The sequence below is a fragment of the Moschus berezovskii genome, chromosome 15 (assembly GCF_049115385.1).
Source record: "Moschus berezovskii isolate FMDL1 chromosome 15, NW_MosBer_1.0, whole genome shotgun sequence".
NCBI lineage: Eukaryota > Metazoa > Chordata > Mammalia > Artiodactyla > Moschidae > Moschus > Moschus berezovskii.
In genome coordinates, this window is record NC_142474.1 from 29,380,555 (window position 1) to 29,399,328 (window position 18,774).

An 18,774-nucleotide genomic window follows, 5' to 3' on the forward strand; every position below is an offset into this window, starting at 1 on the left:
GGGTAAAACATACGTGTGTGGGGATATACACCAGTGTGTTTACAGATGGGGTGGGGGGGGATGTTCAAAGGTCACGGAGAGGCAGGCACCACCCCTGAGGGTTCTGTCCAGACGGGTCAGTGGTGGTCAGGCTTGGGGGTGGAGAGGTGGCTGTGGCTCTGAAAGCACGTGAGGTGCCTGGTCACGTCATCACGTGACAGAGTCGCACAGAACTTAAGGTTTGATGGGTGGACTCAGAGTCTGGGAAGGCGAGAAAGTTCTGGAGGTGGGTGTTGGGAATGGTTGCATGACTGTGAATGTGCGTAAGGCCACTGAGCTGTGCACTTAAAATGGTTAAAAGGGTAAGTTTTACATATATTTGACCACAGTACAAACACACACAGAACTTGGCACATGCACTTGTGTGCAGACATGCATTTACATGCACACACGTGCAGGTGAGCACGTGCTAGGCACTGTTGACACCATCCGGCTCATCGCAGGGCGGCTCTAATGCTCAGGCCTACCAAGGCCAGGGTGTCTCCTCTCATGAAAGGGCAACAGGGCAGACGGAGCAGAGGGGACACACAGGCCTTGGGTGGAGCCAGAGCTGCCTATAGGAGTGTGAGTGCCCAAAGAGGGGCACCTGGAGGGGTTTCTCTGTCTTGCAAACCTTTAATTCTCTGGAGAAGAAAAATTTTTCCCTGTCAGAAGTAGCCAGGCACCAATGGGTTGGTATTTTTCCAGAGCCAGGAGATGTCTCCACTTTCTGCTATGGTCTTGGAGTGGAGGTGGGGGTGAGGGGCAGGCTTTCTGCCTCGCTGTGGTCTGGATGGGCTGCCCAGCCCATGGAACCCACTACACTTGGCACTGGGATATCGCGGGCACTGGGATATGCCTGTCACCCACCCCTATTGCCTGGTTTTATCATCTATATGCCTGGGACGCATCTGTAAGGTCCAACAGAGTAGGAGTACCCGTGGTCTGGCCTGGGGTCTTAAATTTGCTCACTTCAGCCCCACACTGGGTACACAGCCCCTTCCCCATGTGGGATCTTCTGGGACCCACAGCCAAGGACATAGCAAGCCTTGAAGTCTAGAGGGCCATGCCCCCGAGATGCTAGCATACCGTCCCTGGCCAAGCCTAGGGTTCCAGGTCACAGGCCCTTCCCGTAGCTTCCAAAGAGCTGGATGGATCCTCAGAGCTCAGCCCCTGCCCGGCATTGTCCACAAACACAGAGAGGGTCCCCACCTCTGTGAGATTTGAATTGCAGACTCACAGCAAAGAATGCAATACTTAGCCACCAGATTATTTGTTGTGACTGAAATCCGGGTTGCACTGAGTTCCTGTGTTTTATCTGATGGCGGAAGTGAAGGGGTAAAGCAGGGGGAGGTTGCGCAAACACATCCCTATTGACACTGGCCCTGGAGGGAAGGCTTTGGGACTGGGCCACCTGGGGGAGAGGCTCCACCCCACCAGGGTCCTGCCTTCTTCCCATCCCTGGAGGGGCAGAGGGCCCACCCCAATGGCATATGTCAGGGCAGCACCAAGTGCTTACTTTCAGCCAGCTGCCCCCTGGTGTCGTGTGGTCCAGCAGTAGTGACCCCATCCCTCAGATGGTGGCACTGGCCCACATGGCTGCCTTCCCCTGATGAGGTCGGGCTAGGCGGCTCATCAGGACCACAGAGGGCTGTCTGCAGTCCATAGCTGATTAGGGGGCCTCCGGGGAGCACCGAGTGCCGGTCCCAGGAATCCTCCATGTAGCCCACAGAGCTGCTGACCCAGCATGGGGGTTCCATTCAGGAGCTTGGACCAAGGGATACTGACTTTCTTCAATGACCTGGAATCCTCAGTGACATGGGCTTCTGACTCAGGGCCCCACGGGAGCTCAGGACAGTGTGCAGACACCGTCCATCCTCGGCCCTTCCCCACCCGGGGTGTCTCGCAGTCTGAAACACTGGGTTAGAATTTGGCTCCTTTCGATTCAAAGATGGTTCTCTGTTAAAGTGCACATCTCCCCTCTCTGGAGTAGTCAGCCCATCACACTTTAGTATGAATTAATAGGTTTGAGGAGCTGGGATGAGGGGCAGACAATTTCCAGGCAGAGCAGAGCCTCAGCTGATACAGGAAGCCCTGGGCCCTGAAGGGCATCAGGGAGGCGCCAGCAATGAATGGTCCACCCACATGCCCACCCCCTTGGCTCCTTGGGAATCTGGGGTTCTGGAAAACTGGGGCCTAGGACAGAGGGTAAGCCAGTCCCTATCCTAAACCTCTGCTCAGAACCAGGGCTTGCTGAGCTCTTTGAGGACTGTCCAGCATTTAAAGCAGAGCATTTACAGATCACCCAGTTTGACGTGTTTGAATTTGGAAGCCGGTGACTCTCGAATGTCACAGATGCATTTTTAGCCCAGCACTACCACCCCCTCCTCCCCTTGCTCCAAACCCTCCCTTCCCCTCCCTTCTCTCCTGTCTTTCTTCTTTCTCTTTTGAAGGATATTTTTGTGCCCCTCTGAGATTTGTGTCTGACAAGCTCCACAGCAAGGCTCCTCCTCTGGACACAGAGCCTGCCACCCTGGGGGCCGGATGCTAGGTGCTGTGTGGAGTGCCTTGTTTAGTAGAGAAGGAATCTAAGCCAAGGCAGAGCGCCTGGTGACCTGTGGACAGGAAGGAGGTCACAGGCCAAAAGCCTGGCATCCTGCCCTTCCTTCCTTAGAGCCGGTATGTTGCACTTAACATACCAACAGTCATTATTTCCTACCAACAATCATGACGTTTTTGAATCACTTTGTCATACACCTGAAACTAACACAACATTGTGAATCAACTGTTGTGTGCTCAGTCATGTCTGACTCTTTGTGACCCTAGGGACTGCAGCCCACCAGGCTCCTCTGACCGTGGAATTCTCCAGGCAGAAATACTGGAGTGAGTTGCCATTCCCTCCTCCAGGGGATCTTCCTGACCCAGGGATTGAACTCTTGTCTCTTGGGTGTCCTGCACTGGCAGGTGACTTCTTTACCAACTGTGCCACCTGGGAAGCCCACAATAAGCACAAACAACTAATCATTATTTACTGAACGATTAAATCACTTCCCCATTTTTTATTAAGGACAGAGCCGTCTCATGAGCAGGAATGTTTCCTTCCCCTCCCCCACCCCAAGACAGAGGGATGCCAAGCTGGGCCATCATATTACAAAATGTTACTTTGTGCTGGCTTTAGGAAAAGAGGGGCATTTGGTGACTCAAGAAACCAAAAGGGTCTAACTTCAGGCCAGGCTGGATCCAGGCGCTCAGAGAGCAGCAGGTAGAAGCCATCTGCCAGCTCTCAGTGTGGCTTTCCTCTGCCTTGGCTGCACCAGGCGTGCTCCCTCCATTGAGAGGCCTCTAAAGAACAGTGTTGGAGGCCACCAGGCCAGCAACCCCAGCTGCAGGGGAGCATCAGCCTCCCAGGACCACCAGAGTCCCGGGATGGCTGCTGTCTGGCCACACTGGGGACGTGCACTGCCCCAACTTTCCCCCGGTGGTTCGTACCAGCCACACCTGGGACCCACAGCTGTCCTGGAGCCGAGGGATGGTGTCAGCCCCTGGACCCACTGGAATGAAGGGGGGATGGTTCCCAAAGGAAAAGTAGAAGCTGCTGCCACCAGAAGAAGGCATTGGGCTTGGGCAGCGAGAGGCCTTGGGCTTGCTCAGGAGCGTGTGTGTTTCCAGGTGCCCAGAGTAGGGCTCAGGAGAGGAAGAGAAGGTGGGAGAGGGCAGGGTGTCCCTTTAACCTTCCAGAGGGGCAGCCCCCTGCCCTGGCTTCAGTTTCCCCTGAAGCACATTTTCCACATGACCTGGGTGGTTGGGTCCTTCCTACCTCTCCCTTCTCTCTCCCACTTTCTTGGCTCCAAAAGGGCAGCTTCTCCCAGCTCCTGTGCACCTCACACAGAACATACAGCAGGTGCCACTGTGTGCTTTGGGTTAAGATCTGCACAGTTGAGTTCGTTCCCAAGACTCACGGGAGCCCTTCCCAGACGCACCACCGGGCAGGTTTCTCCACTGTACTCTCATCCAGGGATGCAGGTGAGTCCCAGAAGCACACAGTGAGGCGGGGACCCGCTCACACACCACATCCCCTGTGGTGCCCAGAGGGACCCAGGGGGCGGGAGGATGGAGTCCTGGACCCTACTGGCTGCTGAGTGTGGGATATGAGCCGGTTGCCCAGCCTCCATGGCCCCAGCTCTCAGGGTCTACTGAGTGTAGAGCTGAGCCCACCCCTCTCTGTGGGGAGTCCCTGAGGACACAGGCGCCAATAAATGTTGGTGGAAAGGTTCCTGCACCCCCTGAGCCCAGCCATGAGTGTCAGGATGGGAGGTGGAGGCAGGGGCTAGATAGGGTGGATCTCCCCATGGCTCAGACCTCCAGAAGCCCTGCCAGCTGATCCCAGACTTCCCTCGTCATGACCCTGATGCCCCAAAGGACTGCTGAGTAACTTGGCCTTTTGTAGAAGGATGGGAGCTGCCTGCCAGACTCCTGGGAACTTCACCCCCGGGTGGGAAGGACCCACACCCAGCAGCTGCGCAGAGCCAGTTCCCAGGGGTCTCTCCCAGAGCCAGCACCGCTGTGGGAGGGGTGGCCAGACAGACAGACCCAGTGCCAGCCCGGGGAGGGGGTCCCTGAGACCTTGTGGCCCTGAGCCCTGCTTCCCTGAGGGCCAAAGGCTGGCCCTGAGGGGAGCCAGGTCACCCATGAGTGCCCAGGGCAGAACCCTGCCTCAGGCCTTTGCCCAGTTCTTCATCTGTGTGCCTCTGCCAGTTTCTGCACTTGTCCTCACAAATCCCCCAGGTACCCACTATTAGGGCTGGGCTGACACAGGTGGGCCACCCTGACTGCGCTGCATCCTAGGGCCTCAGGCTCACTCTCTGGAGGCCTCGTTGTCCTCAGAAGCAAGGCCTCCCTCCTCATCTCGGCCTCCAGGCCCTGGGACATCACTGCTGCCCATGTGGGTCCCTTTCACTCACATGCCCTTCTTTCAGCCCATGGGCTCAAACCCACCACCAGGCTCAGTGGCGGTTTGTGGAATAAAGGAATGGAACAACAGCTCTGCAGTCAGGCTCCCTGTCCACATGGCTGACGAGCCAGGCGGCCCCTTCTCTCGGTCCCCCCACCCCGTCTTCCACCCACATGGGAACGGCCCTGCTTATGGGCCAGTTGTTTGTCTACCTGCCTCCCACCCGCCCATGGCCGGCTCAGAGCCCAGCACACAGTAGGTGCTCAGCAAAGAGCAGCTGCCGATGTGGGTGGCGCCTGTGGGGGTGGCAGCTCCTGCCTCTGGGCTCAGCTTTGTCTCTGCTCCCAGCAGTGGATCCAAGGAGAAAGGCCCCCTTGGCGGGTTTGTTTGTGGCAGGACACGACCCAATAGACTCTGTGTCTTTCTTTTCTCCTCCTCCACCCCTGCAAGGGAGCTCGGGGAGCGGCAGTTGCCAGAGATTGAAGGCAAAATTGCTTGAAAGCCTGCACTTTTATCCTCCAATTTGTAGCCATTTAGCAGGGCCGGGCTGAGGGGCAGCGCGGGCTCTGGCTGTGCGGGCAGCACAGAGGCGCCCACTGCTGCAAAGAATGGGTTCTTTGTCCTTCTCCAGACAGCTCTGGGCTGCGAGATGACGCCCACAGACCGGGGGCCAGGCGGGTCTGTAGGGCCGCAGGGAAGGTCAGTGGCCAGTCTCACCCCAGGATCCAAAGCTGCGAGGGCTTCCCCAAGCTCAGGCCACAGGCAGCGGGTGGCCTCTGCCGACCCTGCCTCGCTTCCCCGCTCCCAGTGCTCAGCTCCCAACAGTGCCCAGGCCCAGAGCGGACCTGAGGCTTGGCCTCTCCCTTAGGCCACTAAGAAGACTGTTGCCCTGCCCGGACCAGAGGGGTCTCTCTGGTGGACAGAGATCATGGAGGGGAAGGGGTACCAGCTTGGTGAGAAAATGTCTGGAAGAGGAAGGTTGTGGGTTTTAAACATTGAATAGCTATGAATAGCTGGCCCCCTGCTGTAGTGCGAGTCAGCACTGTCTGGACCTCACTGCTGGATTCGGGAGCCACGGCACCCAGCCATAAGGCTGGCACTGAGGCCGCTGAGTGTCTCTCAGCCAGAGGAAGAGAGGACGTGGTCAGGACTGTGGACGCTGTGCCGGCACAGCAGGGGGTGTCCGTGAGGTCAGGGCAGGGAGGGCCCTCGTGGCTAAGCCAGAAAGGAGGGAAAGCTTCCTGGAGGCAGTGGCATCTGGCCCACCCATGTTTGTGTCGCCCCTAGGTTGAGCCAGTCTTGCCCTCTTTCCAAGTGGGTTCTGGGCAGCTGGGCCAGGGTCTGCCCCTCTGTGGAGCCCAGTGGGCTCAGGCTCACCCAGAACCTCCTCATCATCTCCTTCTCCCTGTCCCCGTCCATCACACTCAGCCCTGCCTCCAGGCCATGGCCGGGAAGCCACTCTACCATAGATGCCTCCCCACTTTGGGCCTTCGTCCTCTTGAGCTCAGCTCCAGCCGCCACACCCCTGAAAGCTCCCCATGACTGAGAACAGTGAGAACCCCTGTCCTGAGGTGGGCAGGCTGCAGCAGGTAGGGGCTGTGCCGTGTATTTTCAAGCCTGAAGTGAGAGGGAGTGGCGGGTGGGGTGCTGCTGGGGCACTGTGTCCCGTACTGGGGTTAAACGCCCGCATGACTGCCAGCTCGTCTTCTCTCCCCGCCACAGTGCCCCCTCCTCCGCCTGAAGAGACACTGAGGCCAGGGGGAGGGGTAGGCCTGCATCTGATGCCCGCCTGGGTGCTCCTGTGTCCCTGTGGGTTCCAACTGATGCTCGGCCACCCCCATGAAGTCCTCAGGAATCAGCACCAATAAAAAAATACACTTTACTGTGTGGGCTTCAGGGTCTGCAGGGGCAGCACAGCAGGTGTGCGGGGAGCAGAGCATGCAGCGCCAGCCAGTGCACGCAAAGTGGCAAAGCGGCCCCTCTGCTGCACTTGGCACCTGACCCCTGGGCTCCTCCGACTGCTCTGAGAGGACTCTCAGGGCTCAGCTGTTTCCCTCTCCCAACCATGAAACTCTGGTTGAGCAAATGGAGTGGGAGGGGCAGCCTTCTGGACATTCGGGCGTCTGGGGGTCCGGCCACCCTCAGAGCCTCCAGTCGGGGCCCAGTACCTGAGCTGGGGGCGGGGTGGGCAGAGCAGCTGGCTCGGCTCAGCCAGAAGCGGCACACAAGGAAGGAGGGCGTGGGAGCCCATACCTGCCAATCCAGCCCCGAGCTCCTCAGCAATTTTGTCTCTTTTGATTAAACATCTAAGGAACACCGAGTTCATGGACGTGTTTTCTTCTTCTCCGTCTTCCTGAAACACCCAGAATGGAGACGCAGAGACCTGCCGCGAGCAAGATTCCTGGGGAGCGCCCGGCACTTTGGGAGCAGATAAAGTTGGAGGGAGGAGGGATGAAGGGCCGGGTCCGGCCTCAAGCAGGGGACGGACAGCAGCAAAGCCAGCAGCCAGGGCTTGTCTGGGACAGGGCAGGTATGCAGGTGTGTACAGGTGTGTGCGTGTGCAGGGGCCAAGCGTTGGCCCCAGAGGCCTGGAGGGCACGCCAAGCATTTGCTTTGGGAAGAACACTGAGTAGTAATTGTGAGAAGCAAGGACATGACCGGCCATCACACTGTCCATGGGGGTGGACAGAGTGGCTGGGAGCCCTGGGTTGTCCCTCCTGGGCTACAGCAGGACTTGGGTGGCATCATTCTGGCTCACGCAGCAGGGGCCCTTGCAGCCACCCACCAAGCTGCCTCCACTGACAGCAGATGGTCTGAGAGGCTGCTGTGGCATTTAGGGTGGGCCAGAGACAAGGCAGAGCACACGCCTACAGGGCGGCCAGGTGGACGTGAAGGCCCAGCTGCCTAGGAACCCAGGGCCTCGAGGGGATGGCAGTGGCCTCAAGCATCCCGGGTGTTGTGGAAGGCCAGCTCACTTCCAGCAGTGCTCCAGGGAGCTGTGGGGCTGGATCTTGAGCTTCTGGGGGCAGAGCAGCTTGGTGAAGGCCCGGCGGAAACTATAGTGGCACAGCGGGTAGAGGACGGGGTTGACGGCCGAGTTGGCCCATAGCAGCCAGAAGGACGTCTCGTACCAGTAGTCGGGGATACAGTGGCCATGGCAGGCGGCCCGAATGATCATCAGGAGCGTGTAGGGGGCCCAGCAGAGCCCGAAGATGCTCACGATGACGGCCAGCGACTTGGCCACCTTCTTGTCCCGTGAGAGCCGGAAGCGCTGGGTGATGCTTTGGGATACCATCTTCATGCGCTTCTCCAGGGACGCCGAGGACGCCGACGGCTTGGAGCCACGCTTGAGTGAGCGAGGCCTCTCGGTGCCCCTTGAGGAGCTGCCGGAGCTGGAGGTGGGCGAGGCCGCAGCACCCCCACCGCTACCACCCCCGAGGGCCACCTCCCCGGCCTCAGGGCCCGGGGTCACCTCGCTGACCCCTACCCCATACCTGTGCAGCGGCACGGCCTCCCCGCACCCTTTCTGCCAGCACCCCCAGCAGCTGGGTGCGGCGGGCGGTGGAGAGGGCTGGGCCTCGGGCGGAAGCTCGGTGGTGGCTGCCTCGCGCACTCCATCCAGCCGGACACGGGTGCGCCTCTGGATGTTCAGGTAGATGCTGAGGTTGAAGAAGGTGACACTGAGGAAAGGGGTGAAGAACTCGAGGGTGGAGGCCGTGATGAGGAAGTACCAGTTGTAGAAGAACTCGGCGTAGCAGTGGCCCTCGGGGATGGAGCTGCCACCAGACAGGTACTCCCAACTGAGGATGGCGGGTCCATAGAGCAGGAAGGCCAGCACCCACACCAGCACCATCTTCTGCACCGCCCGCCGCGTGTCACCCTGCTGGGCCCGGTAAGAGACCTGCGGCGGGACACTCTGGGTCAGGAGGCAAGGGGACTGAGCCCAGGGCACAGTGCCGCCCACAGCTCCGGGCAGCCTCCAGGCCTCTGTGCAGGGCCCTCCTCAGCAAAGATGCCTTCCCTTATCCTCCATGAAACCCCAATAGGCTGAGCCCTGTGACTCTCCCATGGGCTCAGAACCGTCCCTCAGAATCCTAATATTGTGCCAGGCTGCCTGTCAACCATCCCCCTGCCAGATGTGCACTCCCCAGGAGTCACGTCACTGTCCAGCCCTTTGAGGACCCACCCTGTGCCCTGCTCTGCGCTTGGCATCTTTGATATCATCTCATTTAATCTTCACAGCTGCTCCACCCTGGTCCCCACATTCTTGATGGTCCAAGTCAGGCAGGAAAGACCACAGGTGGAAGGGCTCCACGGGCAGAGCTGACTCCAAACCCACGCTCTCTGCACCCTGACCCACTGCCTCCCTAGACTAGGACACACACAGCCCCAGCAAAGGGAGCCTGGCAGAGCCGTCAGAGGAGATGGCACCAGACTGACCTCTGCTGCAGTGCTGCTGCCAACCCTGTGCCTGAGTGACTCTGACATGGGAAGTGTGGGCAGTCCAGGGTCCCTAAGTGTGGCCACCTACACCCAGGGCAACTCGTGGAGCCTGTCTTTCTGAGGCACACACACCCGTGGGGAGGTTCCACCAAGGGCCCTTGGCCCCAGATAGTCCTTTAGTTTCAGGGACTCTGGACCTGCTCCAGGGTGGAGGCTGGAGTGACCCCCTCCCTCAGGTCCAGATGGCCCCTTCTGCCCAAACCAGGACCAGTCCTACTGGCAGCAGATGGTTACTGAGCAGGGAGGTTGCTACAGAGTGCCTGAGGTGAGCGGACCCGAAGCCCACCCAGCACCGCCCATTCAGAAGTGGCCGTACTCCCTGCCTGGTGCGTCTTCTGGCCGCCTCTGGCCACCCTGCCCCCTGAGAGCGAACATGGGCACCCACATCCCAGACTCACGGCTCGGGTGACCGACAGGAAGCGGTCATAGCTGATGAGCACGATATTGAAGACAGAGGAGGTGCAGAGCAAGTAGTCCACTACCAACCACAGCTTGCAGAGGCCCCGGCCGAAGGGCCAGCGACCGGTCAGCACGTAGGGCACATAGAGTGGGATGCAGAACGCCCCTGTGGGAGAGGAGGGCCATGGCTGGGCAGGGGCCTGGGACCAGACCCCCCCACAGCTGGGAGATAAGCAGGACCTGGGGTCACATAATGGGCCCCTTTCTGGGACCAGCAATCCCCACTCCGCCTCCTTCCTAGGCATGCTCTGAGCCCCTCACCTGGCCTCCAACCCTTGCCCCACCCCCAGCTCCACTGTGTTCCTGGACTTGGAAGCAGGAAAAAGCCCCAGCGGTAGGGCCCACTGGGCACAAGGAGACCCGAAGCGTCATTGCTGGCCTTTTGCTAGTCCTCCCAGTGCCTGAAGGAAGGAAGGAGAATTTCCTTCCTCTCTGCCCCGCTGCACCCCAGCTTCTATCCTGGCCTTTGGGCAGCTCCTCCTCATCAGCTCAGAAGCCGAGAAAACATTTCTCCGGACTCAAAGGGCACTTGACTGCTGCCACGCGGGCGGCTCCCACCGCCAAGCCCCGCTCTGAGCAGCTGGCAGACGCTCCTCTCAGCCCCAACAGGTGTCTGGCGCTCCGGCCCCCTCCTTGCGCCCCGCCCCCCCTCCCAGCCGGCAGCAGCGCACGGACACGTGAGAGCGCGCGCTTCAGAGCATCTCCCCAACCCCCGCTTCCCCGCGGCCTCCTCCCCCAATACGGCTCTAAAAATCTCCCTTCCACGTCCCCTCCCCCCAGCCTCCCCCCAGCGCCCTCCCCGCGTCCTGAGTCCGCTGCAGCCTTTGTTTGGCTACGGCGCAGGAGCCCGCGCTGCACCGTGGCCGCAGCGCCTTGCGCCTTGCTGAGCGCCCGCTCGCTCGGACCCCTTCCCCAGGGACGTCCTTCCCCAGCCCGAGTCCCGGGGCCCGGGAAGCAAGGAACTTCGCCTGTGCCCACCTCCCCAAAGTCCTGGACACCCCCTACCCAGGCCTGGCTCCCTAGCGGGGTGTGTCCCCGAGGAAAAGCACCCTAGGTCCACCTTCCAATCCCCGCTGACCCGACCCGGCTGGGCGCCCCTGACTCGGGCGGGGGCTGGGGGCTTTACCCACGAGGAAGTCGGAGATGGCGAGGTTGAGCAGAAAGAAGTTGTTTTGCGTGCGGAGGCTCGAATCCGCCACGAAGGCTAGCATGACCAGCGCGTTGCCCAGCACCGTGGCCACGATGAGCAGCGCCATGAGCGCCGCCAGCACCGCGGTCCAGGCGGCGGAGAAGCCGCGTGCCCCGCCCGCCGCCGCCGCCGCCGCCTCGCCCGCCAGCGCTCCCGACGCGTTCAGCGGCCCGTCGGGCGGTGAGCGCTCCATGGCCCCGCCGGCTCACGCGGCGCCGGGGCGCGGGGCAGGGTGCGGACCGCCGGCCGGGCGGCCAGGAGTGGCCCCGGTCCGGGAGCCTGGTCTTTGCGGGCTCTCGGCCCGGCCGCGTTCCCCGTTGGGTGCCCGGCGCATGGTCCGCGGGCGCCGAGACGCGGGCCGGGGCGGGCCGCGCCCAGGGGGCCCGGCCCGGAATCTGAGCCGAACCGGGTCAGCGGCACGACTGCTGCAGCCCGAGCGGACCCGGGGCGGAGCTGGAGCCGGAGCCGCTGCCTGAGCGTCCGTGCGCCCGGAGTGCCCGCGCGCAGCTGAGTGAGCACCGAGCCCAGCCCGCGGCCCCCCGCGCCCCGCGCAGCGCCCCCGCCATTGGCTGCCGCCCTCGCCCCGCCCCCGCCCCGCCCGGCGCCGGCAGCACCACGGACAGCGCCGCGTGCCCGCCGGGCCGCCGGAGCCCCAGCCTGAGTGCGCACGCCGGCTGGCGAAGAGCCTGGCACGGTGGGCGCCCGAGCTGGGGGCTCGCCTGCGGTCAACCGCCCGCACACACAAGAGCCAGTCTCTGGGCCGCTTGACCTGCTCCGTGCCTTCCGTCCCAGTGACCCCTGGCTGGCTCTCATCGGGATCTGGGGCGCCTGAGGGGTCCGGAGTGGGGGTGAGGGGAAACTCCTGTATCCGCGCTCAGGGGAACCTGCCCCCACGGGACCCCCTCCTCGTTTCACCCTTCGAGCAAGCAGGACTCGAGAAAGGAATCTCCCGAAAAAGGATGGGAGGGGTCTCTGATAGCCGGTGCCCTGGTCAGGGGTTCGCTCCACCCCCCATATCGTGGGACTCTGGGTCTCACTCTACCTTGGACAGGACCCAGGGGAGGGTCCAGGGTGACCTGCAAGGCGCAGACAGATGTGGAGTTACATAAGGGAAGATGGGGAACCAGCGAACCCAGCTGGGAAGGGAGCGTGCCCACCCTGAGCTCAGGGGGCCGTAGGCTGGGGGAAAGCGACCGTCGGCCTGGCACCCAGCCTTGGGGTCTCCTCGGTGGACAGCGCGATCGGGAGGTCGCTGCTGCGGGGACAGACGAGGTCACTGCGCTCCAGGCGCAGCTAAGGCGGCGCTTTGCGTTAGCGCCTACGGGAGGGGCTGGGGGGAGAGCGGCAGGAGGGAGAGCCCCCTCCTCCCCCAGGCAAAAGCGCTCAGATAGACAGGGTCAAGGACGAGACACACACAGCGAGACAGACAGACACGCCCGTAGGCAGACACACAGACACCCACAGACCAGGGAAACAGCCACCCAGCGTCAGGCTGGGGACCCACGAACGGCAGTTAGACACACACACATCAGACAGCAGACAGCGAGGGAACACAGCCCGAGGGAGAGGGAAGCAGCGACTCCGCTCAGTCGCCAGCGGCGCACATCCGCGGAAGCCTCAGAACAGAAAGGCGCGTCTGCGCATGGGGGTAGGGACGGGAGGCTGGGGGAGGGGCTGCAGAGGGACCCCAGGTGCTGGCACACAAGGGCACCCCCACACTTACATCAGCTTCCTAATCAAGCTAGGACATATCCCTCCTCTAGCCCTGAGGTGCTTTAGAAACTTTGGGGAGTGAGGGGTGCTGGGCTCCCTGTCTCTCCTCCCCAGGGCTGACTGCAGGGAGTAGACCCCTAGCCCCTCACCCCAGCCCCAGAGGATGCGTGATGATTCTATGGCTTCTTGTAGCTTGTGCTGGGGGAGAGCTGTTGAGACTCCAGCTCACCACCCCACACCCAAGCCCTCTCTCAGTACCTCCCCACTACCAGCAGTCTTGCTCCTATTACAGGCTCCCTCAGCTCCCCCTGACTGCACCCCGACTTGCATGGTGGACCAGGCTGTACCAGAAGCAAGCACCAGCTCGTGGGTAGACAAGCCGAGGCAGAGTGCTCATAGAGTGGGCAGCCAGGTGCTCCCACCGTCCAAGCCCTCCCTGGGTGAGGGCCTCGTGTCCCTGTGCTCAGTCATGGGCGTCCCAGGGCCGTCTCTGGCCAGCCGTGCTTCATGGGCACACCCCGACCCCCTCCCCGGGTCTCCAGAGATGGAGTTGGATGGGAGTTTGGAGAGGGGTTCTGGCCCCCTCCTCACTGGCTGGGAGCCTGTTCCCCAGCCTCAGCTGCTGTCCTGGGTGGAGGGCTGAGTTGGGGGGTGTCTGAGCGGAGGGCAACCCCTTTACAGTCTCAGTCAAGTTCCATATGGTGTCAGTGTTCTCCAGCTTTCCCTCGTGGTCTCACACCACAGCAGCTGGAGCAGGGATGTGATGGGGGGAGGTGGACTCAGCTCAGACCCTGGCCCTGGGGACCCAGCTGTGTGCCTTGGGGGAGTCACTCAGAGTGTGGAGACCTGGAAAGGAGGCCATCAGAAGCAGGAAGGCCGCAGCTGGCCCAGAGGTTTGAGGTTGCCCGTGGCTGTGTGCAGTGAGCGCCCCCTATTGGCACATACACACATGACCTCATGAGCCCCCGCATTCACCCTACAAGGTGATAAGCCCAACCTGCACAGAGCCCAGGAAGCCACCAACCCAAGTCACACAAGAACAGAGGCCGTTCTCTTGATGGCCACACTCCTGGCCCAGCCCTGAGGTCACCAAATGTACCAAATTTTGGGGCCTTTACTTTGGGTGGACGGGAACCTAGAGTCCTCTGCGCTGGGCCCAACTTGGCCAAGGCAATTTGGGATGAATGAGGCAGGTCCCCACGTGGCTGTCCATAGAACCTCCTGCCTTGAGGTCTCTGTCCCAAGAAGGGGTATTCAAGCACCAGAATGGCAAGGAACCCCCCAGGACGCTGGGAAAGGCTGGCTGAGGGTAGGAGACATAGGCCCCTCTTCTCAGCTCACCAGGACATCCTTGGAGTTTATGGCCTGCAGCTTGAGTTTCTCCATTTATCAAAACAGCCAGCATTTGGGATTCAAGATGTCCAGTCCAACAAGGAAGCAATGTCCTGACCACATAAGCCCTAGAAATCGGACCCCCTGCAAAGCCCTCACAGAGGAGAAGCCTATCCACTGACTGGTTGATTCATTCATTCATCCACCCAACAAGGTTTTACTGAAAGTGAAAGTGTTAGTCACTCAGTCGTGTCTGACTCTTTGTGATCCCATGGACTGTAGCCCACCAGGCTCCTCTGTCCATGGAATTCTCCGTGCAAGAATACAGGAGTGGGTTGCCATTTCCTTCTCCATGAAAGTCGCTCAGTTGTGTCTGACTCTTTGTGACCCCATGAACTATACAGTCCATGGAATTCTCCAGGTAAGAATACTGGAGTGGGTAGCTGTTCCCTTCTCCAGGGGATCTTCCCAACTCAGGAATCGAACCCAGGTCTCCTGCATCGCAGGCGGATTCTTTACCAGTTGAGCTACCAGGGAAGCCCAGGTTTTACTGAGCTCCTACTAAATATCAGGGAACTTCCCTGATGACTTCAGCGGTAAAGAATCCACCTGCTGATGCAGGAGATTCAGGAGACGTGGGTTTGATCCCTCAGTTGGAAGATCTCCCTGGAGAAGGAAATGGCAACCCACTCCAGTATTCTTGCCTGAATAATCCCATACACAAAGGAGCCTGGTGGGCTACAGTCCATAGGGTTGCAAAGAGTCAGACACAACTGAGCAACTAAACAACAACAGAATATCAGAGTATCAAGCATTCTGATGCAGGGAGGCAAGCGTAACACAGGAGTTAAGCGACAAGTGTGTCAGATAGCCGGGCACCCCAGGGAGAGAAAAGACCCCAGGCAGGGGATGGAGGGTGCCAGGGCAGGGGGCTGGGGGGCCACCACTGCCTCCCTGGCATTTTGAGCCCCCTGGACCCAGGGAGCAATGGTCAGGAGGAGGACTTTCGGTTCTGTTAGGGCTAACTGGCCCCAGTCGGCAGGAGGAGGTGGTGCTGCTAGTACAGAGTGGCTGGGAGACATGCAGGATCGGGCCCTCCTGGCACTGCGGTAACTCTCACAGGGAGGCCTCTGAGACCTGCAGAGGTGACAGCGAGGAGGATGCAGACTGGAGAGTGGAGGTTGGAGGGGCTGAGCACCAGCCGAGGCCCGGAGACCAGCCGTGGCACAGGGCTGTCCGCCTCCCCGCCACCGCACAGAGGTGAGCTGCTCAGAGGCCCCTCCATGGGGATGTTGCCGAGAGGAGGGCAGGTGACACCCCCACCGAGACCAGCCTCTTCGCGGGCATCTCCCCAGTGGCTGTGGTGCAGACTTCTGTGTGTGCGGTCTCTGCTCTGGGGCTCACTGTGCTGGCCGCCCCACGCTGTCCCCAGGCAGCGGTTCTGCTTCTAACTGCCCTGCTGGAAGACCTTTCTCCGCGAGACCGCCTGCCCTACTCTGGTGCCCACAGAGCCCTGCCCTGCTGCGTGGTGACACGGACCGCTAATGAGAAATAATGAGGACAGTGGAGCTGCCAGCGACCCGCTGCGGGCAACTGTCCTGCTCTCCAGCCAGGGCGCATTTGCCAGGGTGCTTGTCAGCACTCTGGGGCCGAGTGCTGCGACTCCTCTTCGCTTTTCCTCCTTCTGCAGAAGCTCATCTGAATATGGGAATGCAGATTTTTCTTTTTTTGCTCCTTGTCTTCTTTTTTTTTTTCCTCCTGGTGACATTCTGAGCCAGCTCTGGCTGCGTCCTGATGAGCTCAGGGCCTGGGTGTGATCAGGATGGCTCCTGAGACCACCGCTTTGAAAGAAAAGCTGAGTGTTCTGTCCTCGGGGACAAGACTGAACTGGGCCCAGGGCCCTGGTGGCAGGAAGGAGGAGAGGACAGGAGAACGAGGATATAGTGGTGGTTTGGTTACAAATGACACAAATCAACTCAAAAAAGCCTAAGGAAAAGGCGTATTTATTGTTGGCCAAGGCTGAAAAGTCCAGGACTGGGCTTCAGACGGAGCTGCATCCAGGAGCTCAAATAACGACTTCTGTCTTTCCCCTGTGTTCATCTCATTCCCAGGAGTGAGCGTTTCCCTGAGATCTCTTCCCTGCAACTCCAGGCTGCTCTCCTGTGCTCTCGTCTACTCCCCTGAAGGAAGATGGGGTGACAACAGAGCCCAAGAATTAGCCCCATTGGCTTGGCATGGACAGTACTGGTAGCCAGCTGTGGCAACATTGTTTGCGTTTACAGCAACATAGTCAATGTCACTGGAACCCCACCCCTGGCGGTCGTCCCCTGTGGGTGCCATGTGCCTCCGCCACTTCCCCAGGCAGCACCTTTGTTGTCAGTGCCCAGGGAGCCCATGCTGGTCCTGGGGCAACAGCGGACCTGGACCCTGGGAGCCCAGTGGGAGACCCCTGAGATGAAGCTCATGAATGGGGGTTAGTTGGGGTAGCTGGGCCAGGGAATGCAGCGATGGCTCTCCCTGGGCATCGGTATCTTCTTGTGTCTGGTTGCTGTGAGTGCAGAGTCCTGGGCGAGAGTGAGGTGAGAGGGTGAGGGGAGTGAGGCAAGGTTCTGAGGGAGGAGGGGCAGCTCTCTGCATAGGATTGCAGGGCCTGGGCAGGAAGGGGCTGGGGTCCTCCCCAGCTGTGGTTGCAGGAAGGAGGCTGACAGCCGTCCCCACCCAGACTGTGCCCAGCCCTCCTGTAGCCAGTGCTGCCAGCTCAGAGGCAAGGTCTCCCGTCAATGGCCCCAGAAAACAGAGCTCTGGGGCCTCGGTGTCCATGTGGTGGGAGGGGAGATGGCTCAGGCTGGAGGGAGCACAGAAAGCCCGGGAAGCTTATCGGAGCGGGGACTGGATTCTGAGACTGAATTTTCTCACCCACTGCCCTTTCCTCCTACAGACAGTGCCTGCCCGCAGAGATGTTAGCACAAGAGCTGGGACCTCAGGAAGGCTCCCTGGAGGAGGTGTGGTCTATGGGCATGTGAACAGCTGCCAGGGGAGGTGCAGGGTGAGGCAGAGAGGTAGTGACGCTCTTCTCTGAGGACAAGGTACTGTGCCTCTGGAAGTCCCTCTGGGCCCCGGCCTGTGGCTCTGGATGTGCCTTCTCCCCAGGGTTGGCCATCCAGTCTTTGCTGAAGGAGTGGATGAAACCAGTTGCATCTCTGCAGGTTCTCTCAATGCACTAAAAATGCATAAACGAAGGAGAAAACAGGAAGAAGGGCAAAGGGGGACCTTTCTCTGGGGTGCCTTCTCCAGAGCCCTGGGTGGGGCTGGGTGTGGGCTGGCGTGTGGCTTCAGGAGGCCCCCAGATCTAGCTGTGGGGGCTGGTCCCAGCCTGGAATCTTCCACTGCAGGCCCAGGAGTGTTTGATGGTGCCGCCCGTGGCCCTGATCAGCAGCAGCATGTGTCACTGGGACTGGAGGCCTGAGCCAAGTATAGGTTGTGCGTCCCGCCAAGACTCTCCAGGGCCTGCAGACCAGATCCTGATCAGACTTGGACAGTAAGTGTCAAACTCCCTAGGATCACTGAGCCAGGCCAGGGTGGACAGGCTGCTCTGATGAGGGGCTATGGCAGTGGGTGAGTGTAGGCCCACGTATGTAAGCAGTGGGCGATGCCCAGCTCTGCCCAGCCTGACCCCCAAGTCCTCTTCCACGCTGCAGCTGCACCCCAAACCCAAAGCTTCCTGCTGCGGTCTCAGCCCAGCAGTCTGGAGTGTGAGGCAAGGGCTGGGGGCGGGCGCTGAGCCACGGCTTTGTCTGGATGTCTGGCTGGCTGCCATCTGCCTGCCCCTGGAGGCCCTGCCCCTGCAGAGCATGTCCCCGCGCTGTACCCTGTGCCCAGCAGCCCCACTGTCACAGCAGGCCAGAGCCCAAAGGTATCATCCTGCCTGACTTTACTCTGGCTTGCCTGCCCAGCTGGGTTCCTGCCCCAGTCTGGGCCTCTCCTGGGGTGACCAGATGGGGTGGCCCTGGTGACAATGCTGTTGAGATGACCTGGGTCAGTTGACCCCAGTCCATTTTGCAGCCCCATGCCTGGGGTTGAGGCTGGGTGGGCTGGGCTGGGGCAGCACGCCCATTCATGGGCCAGCAAAGCCCTCCCCGTGGATGGTCACAAAGCCCTCCCTGTGGATGGTCACAGTGCAGGTAGGGTAGTTGGTCTGGGGTAGGGGTCTAGGTGGCCGCTAGGCTGGGCATGCTGGGAGCCATCATGGGGGTCTGACTCCCATGCAGGCACCACCTGCCTGGCTGCTGCTCTACTCTGCTCTGGGGTTGAGAGGTTGATAGCTCCCTCCCCAGAACCCATCAGGGGCCCCCAGGCCCTGCCCTGGAACCACAGGCCACCTCCTTCTCTTCCCAGCACAGGCACCCCTGCCTGCCACGCCGCCTTCCCCTCCCAGAAGCCCGTAGGGTTACTCTAGTTCTCCCCATCTGGCCCGACTGCCGTGTGTTGGGGTCCAGAGAGCATGTGTGTATGTGTTCATGCATGTGTGGGTATGTCATGCAAGAGTGATATGAGCCCCAGGCACACCCACAGTGCCCTGACCCTGCGGGGGAGGGGGGGCGGGGAGCCC

The 18,774-nt window shown here is 60.7% G+C and overlaps 1 protein-coding gene across 1 annotated transcript; it reads right to left on the minus strand.

Moving 5' to 3' along the window:
- Positions 1–6,864: 6,864 nt before the first annotated feature.
- Positions 6,865–11,313, minus strand: HRH3 (histamine receptor H3). Its single transcript, XM_055425225.2, has 3 exons — positions 11,058–11,313; positions 9,871–10,037; positions 6,865–8,870 (listed from the first exon to the last, which is right to left on the minus strand). Exons 1-3 carry the CDS (start codon positions 11,311–11,313, stop codon positions 7,941–7,943), a joined length of 1,353 nt encoding a protein of 450 aa, XP_055281200.1. The 3' UTR covers positions 6,865–7,940.
- Positions 11,314–18,774: the final 7,461 nt, after the last annotated feature.

Excerpts from the sequence above, each read along its gene's own strand:
- HRH3 (XM_055425225.2), bottom strand. The coding sequence starts at position 11,313 with ATGGAGCGCTCACCGCCCGACGGGCCGCTGAACGCGTCGGGAGCGCTG. Across the intron at positions 10,038-11,057 it reads CATCTCCGACTTCCTCGTGG|GGGCGTTCTGCATCCCACTC; the intron begins GTAAAGCCCCCA and ends CCTCTCCCACAG. Across the intron at positions 8,871-9,870 it reads TCCTGTCGGTCACCCGAGCC|GTCTCTTACCGGGCCCAGCA; the intron begins GTGAGTCTGGGA and ends GTCCCGCCGCAG.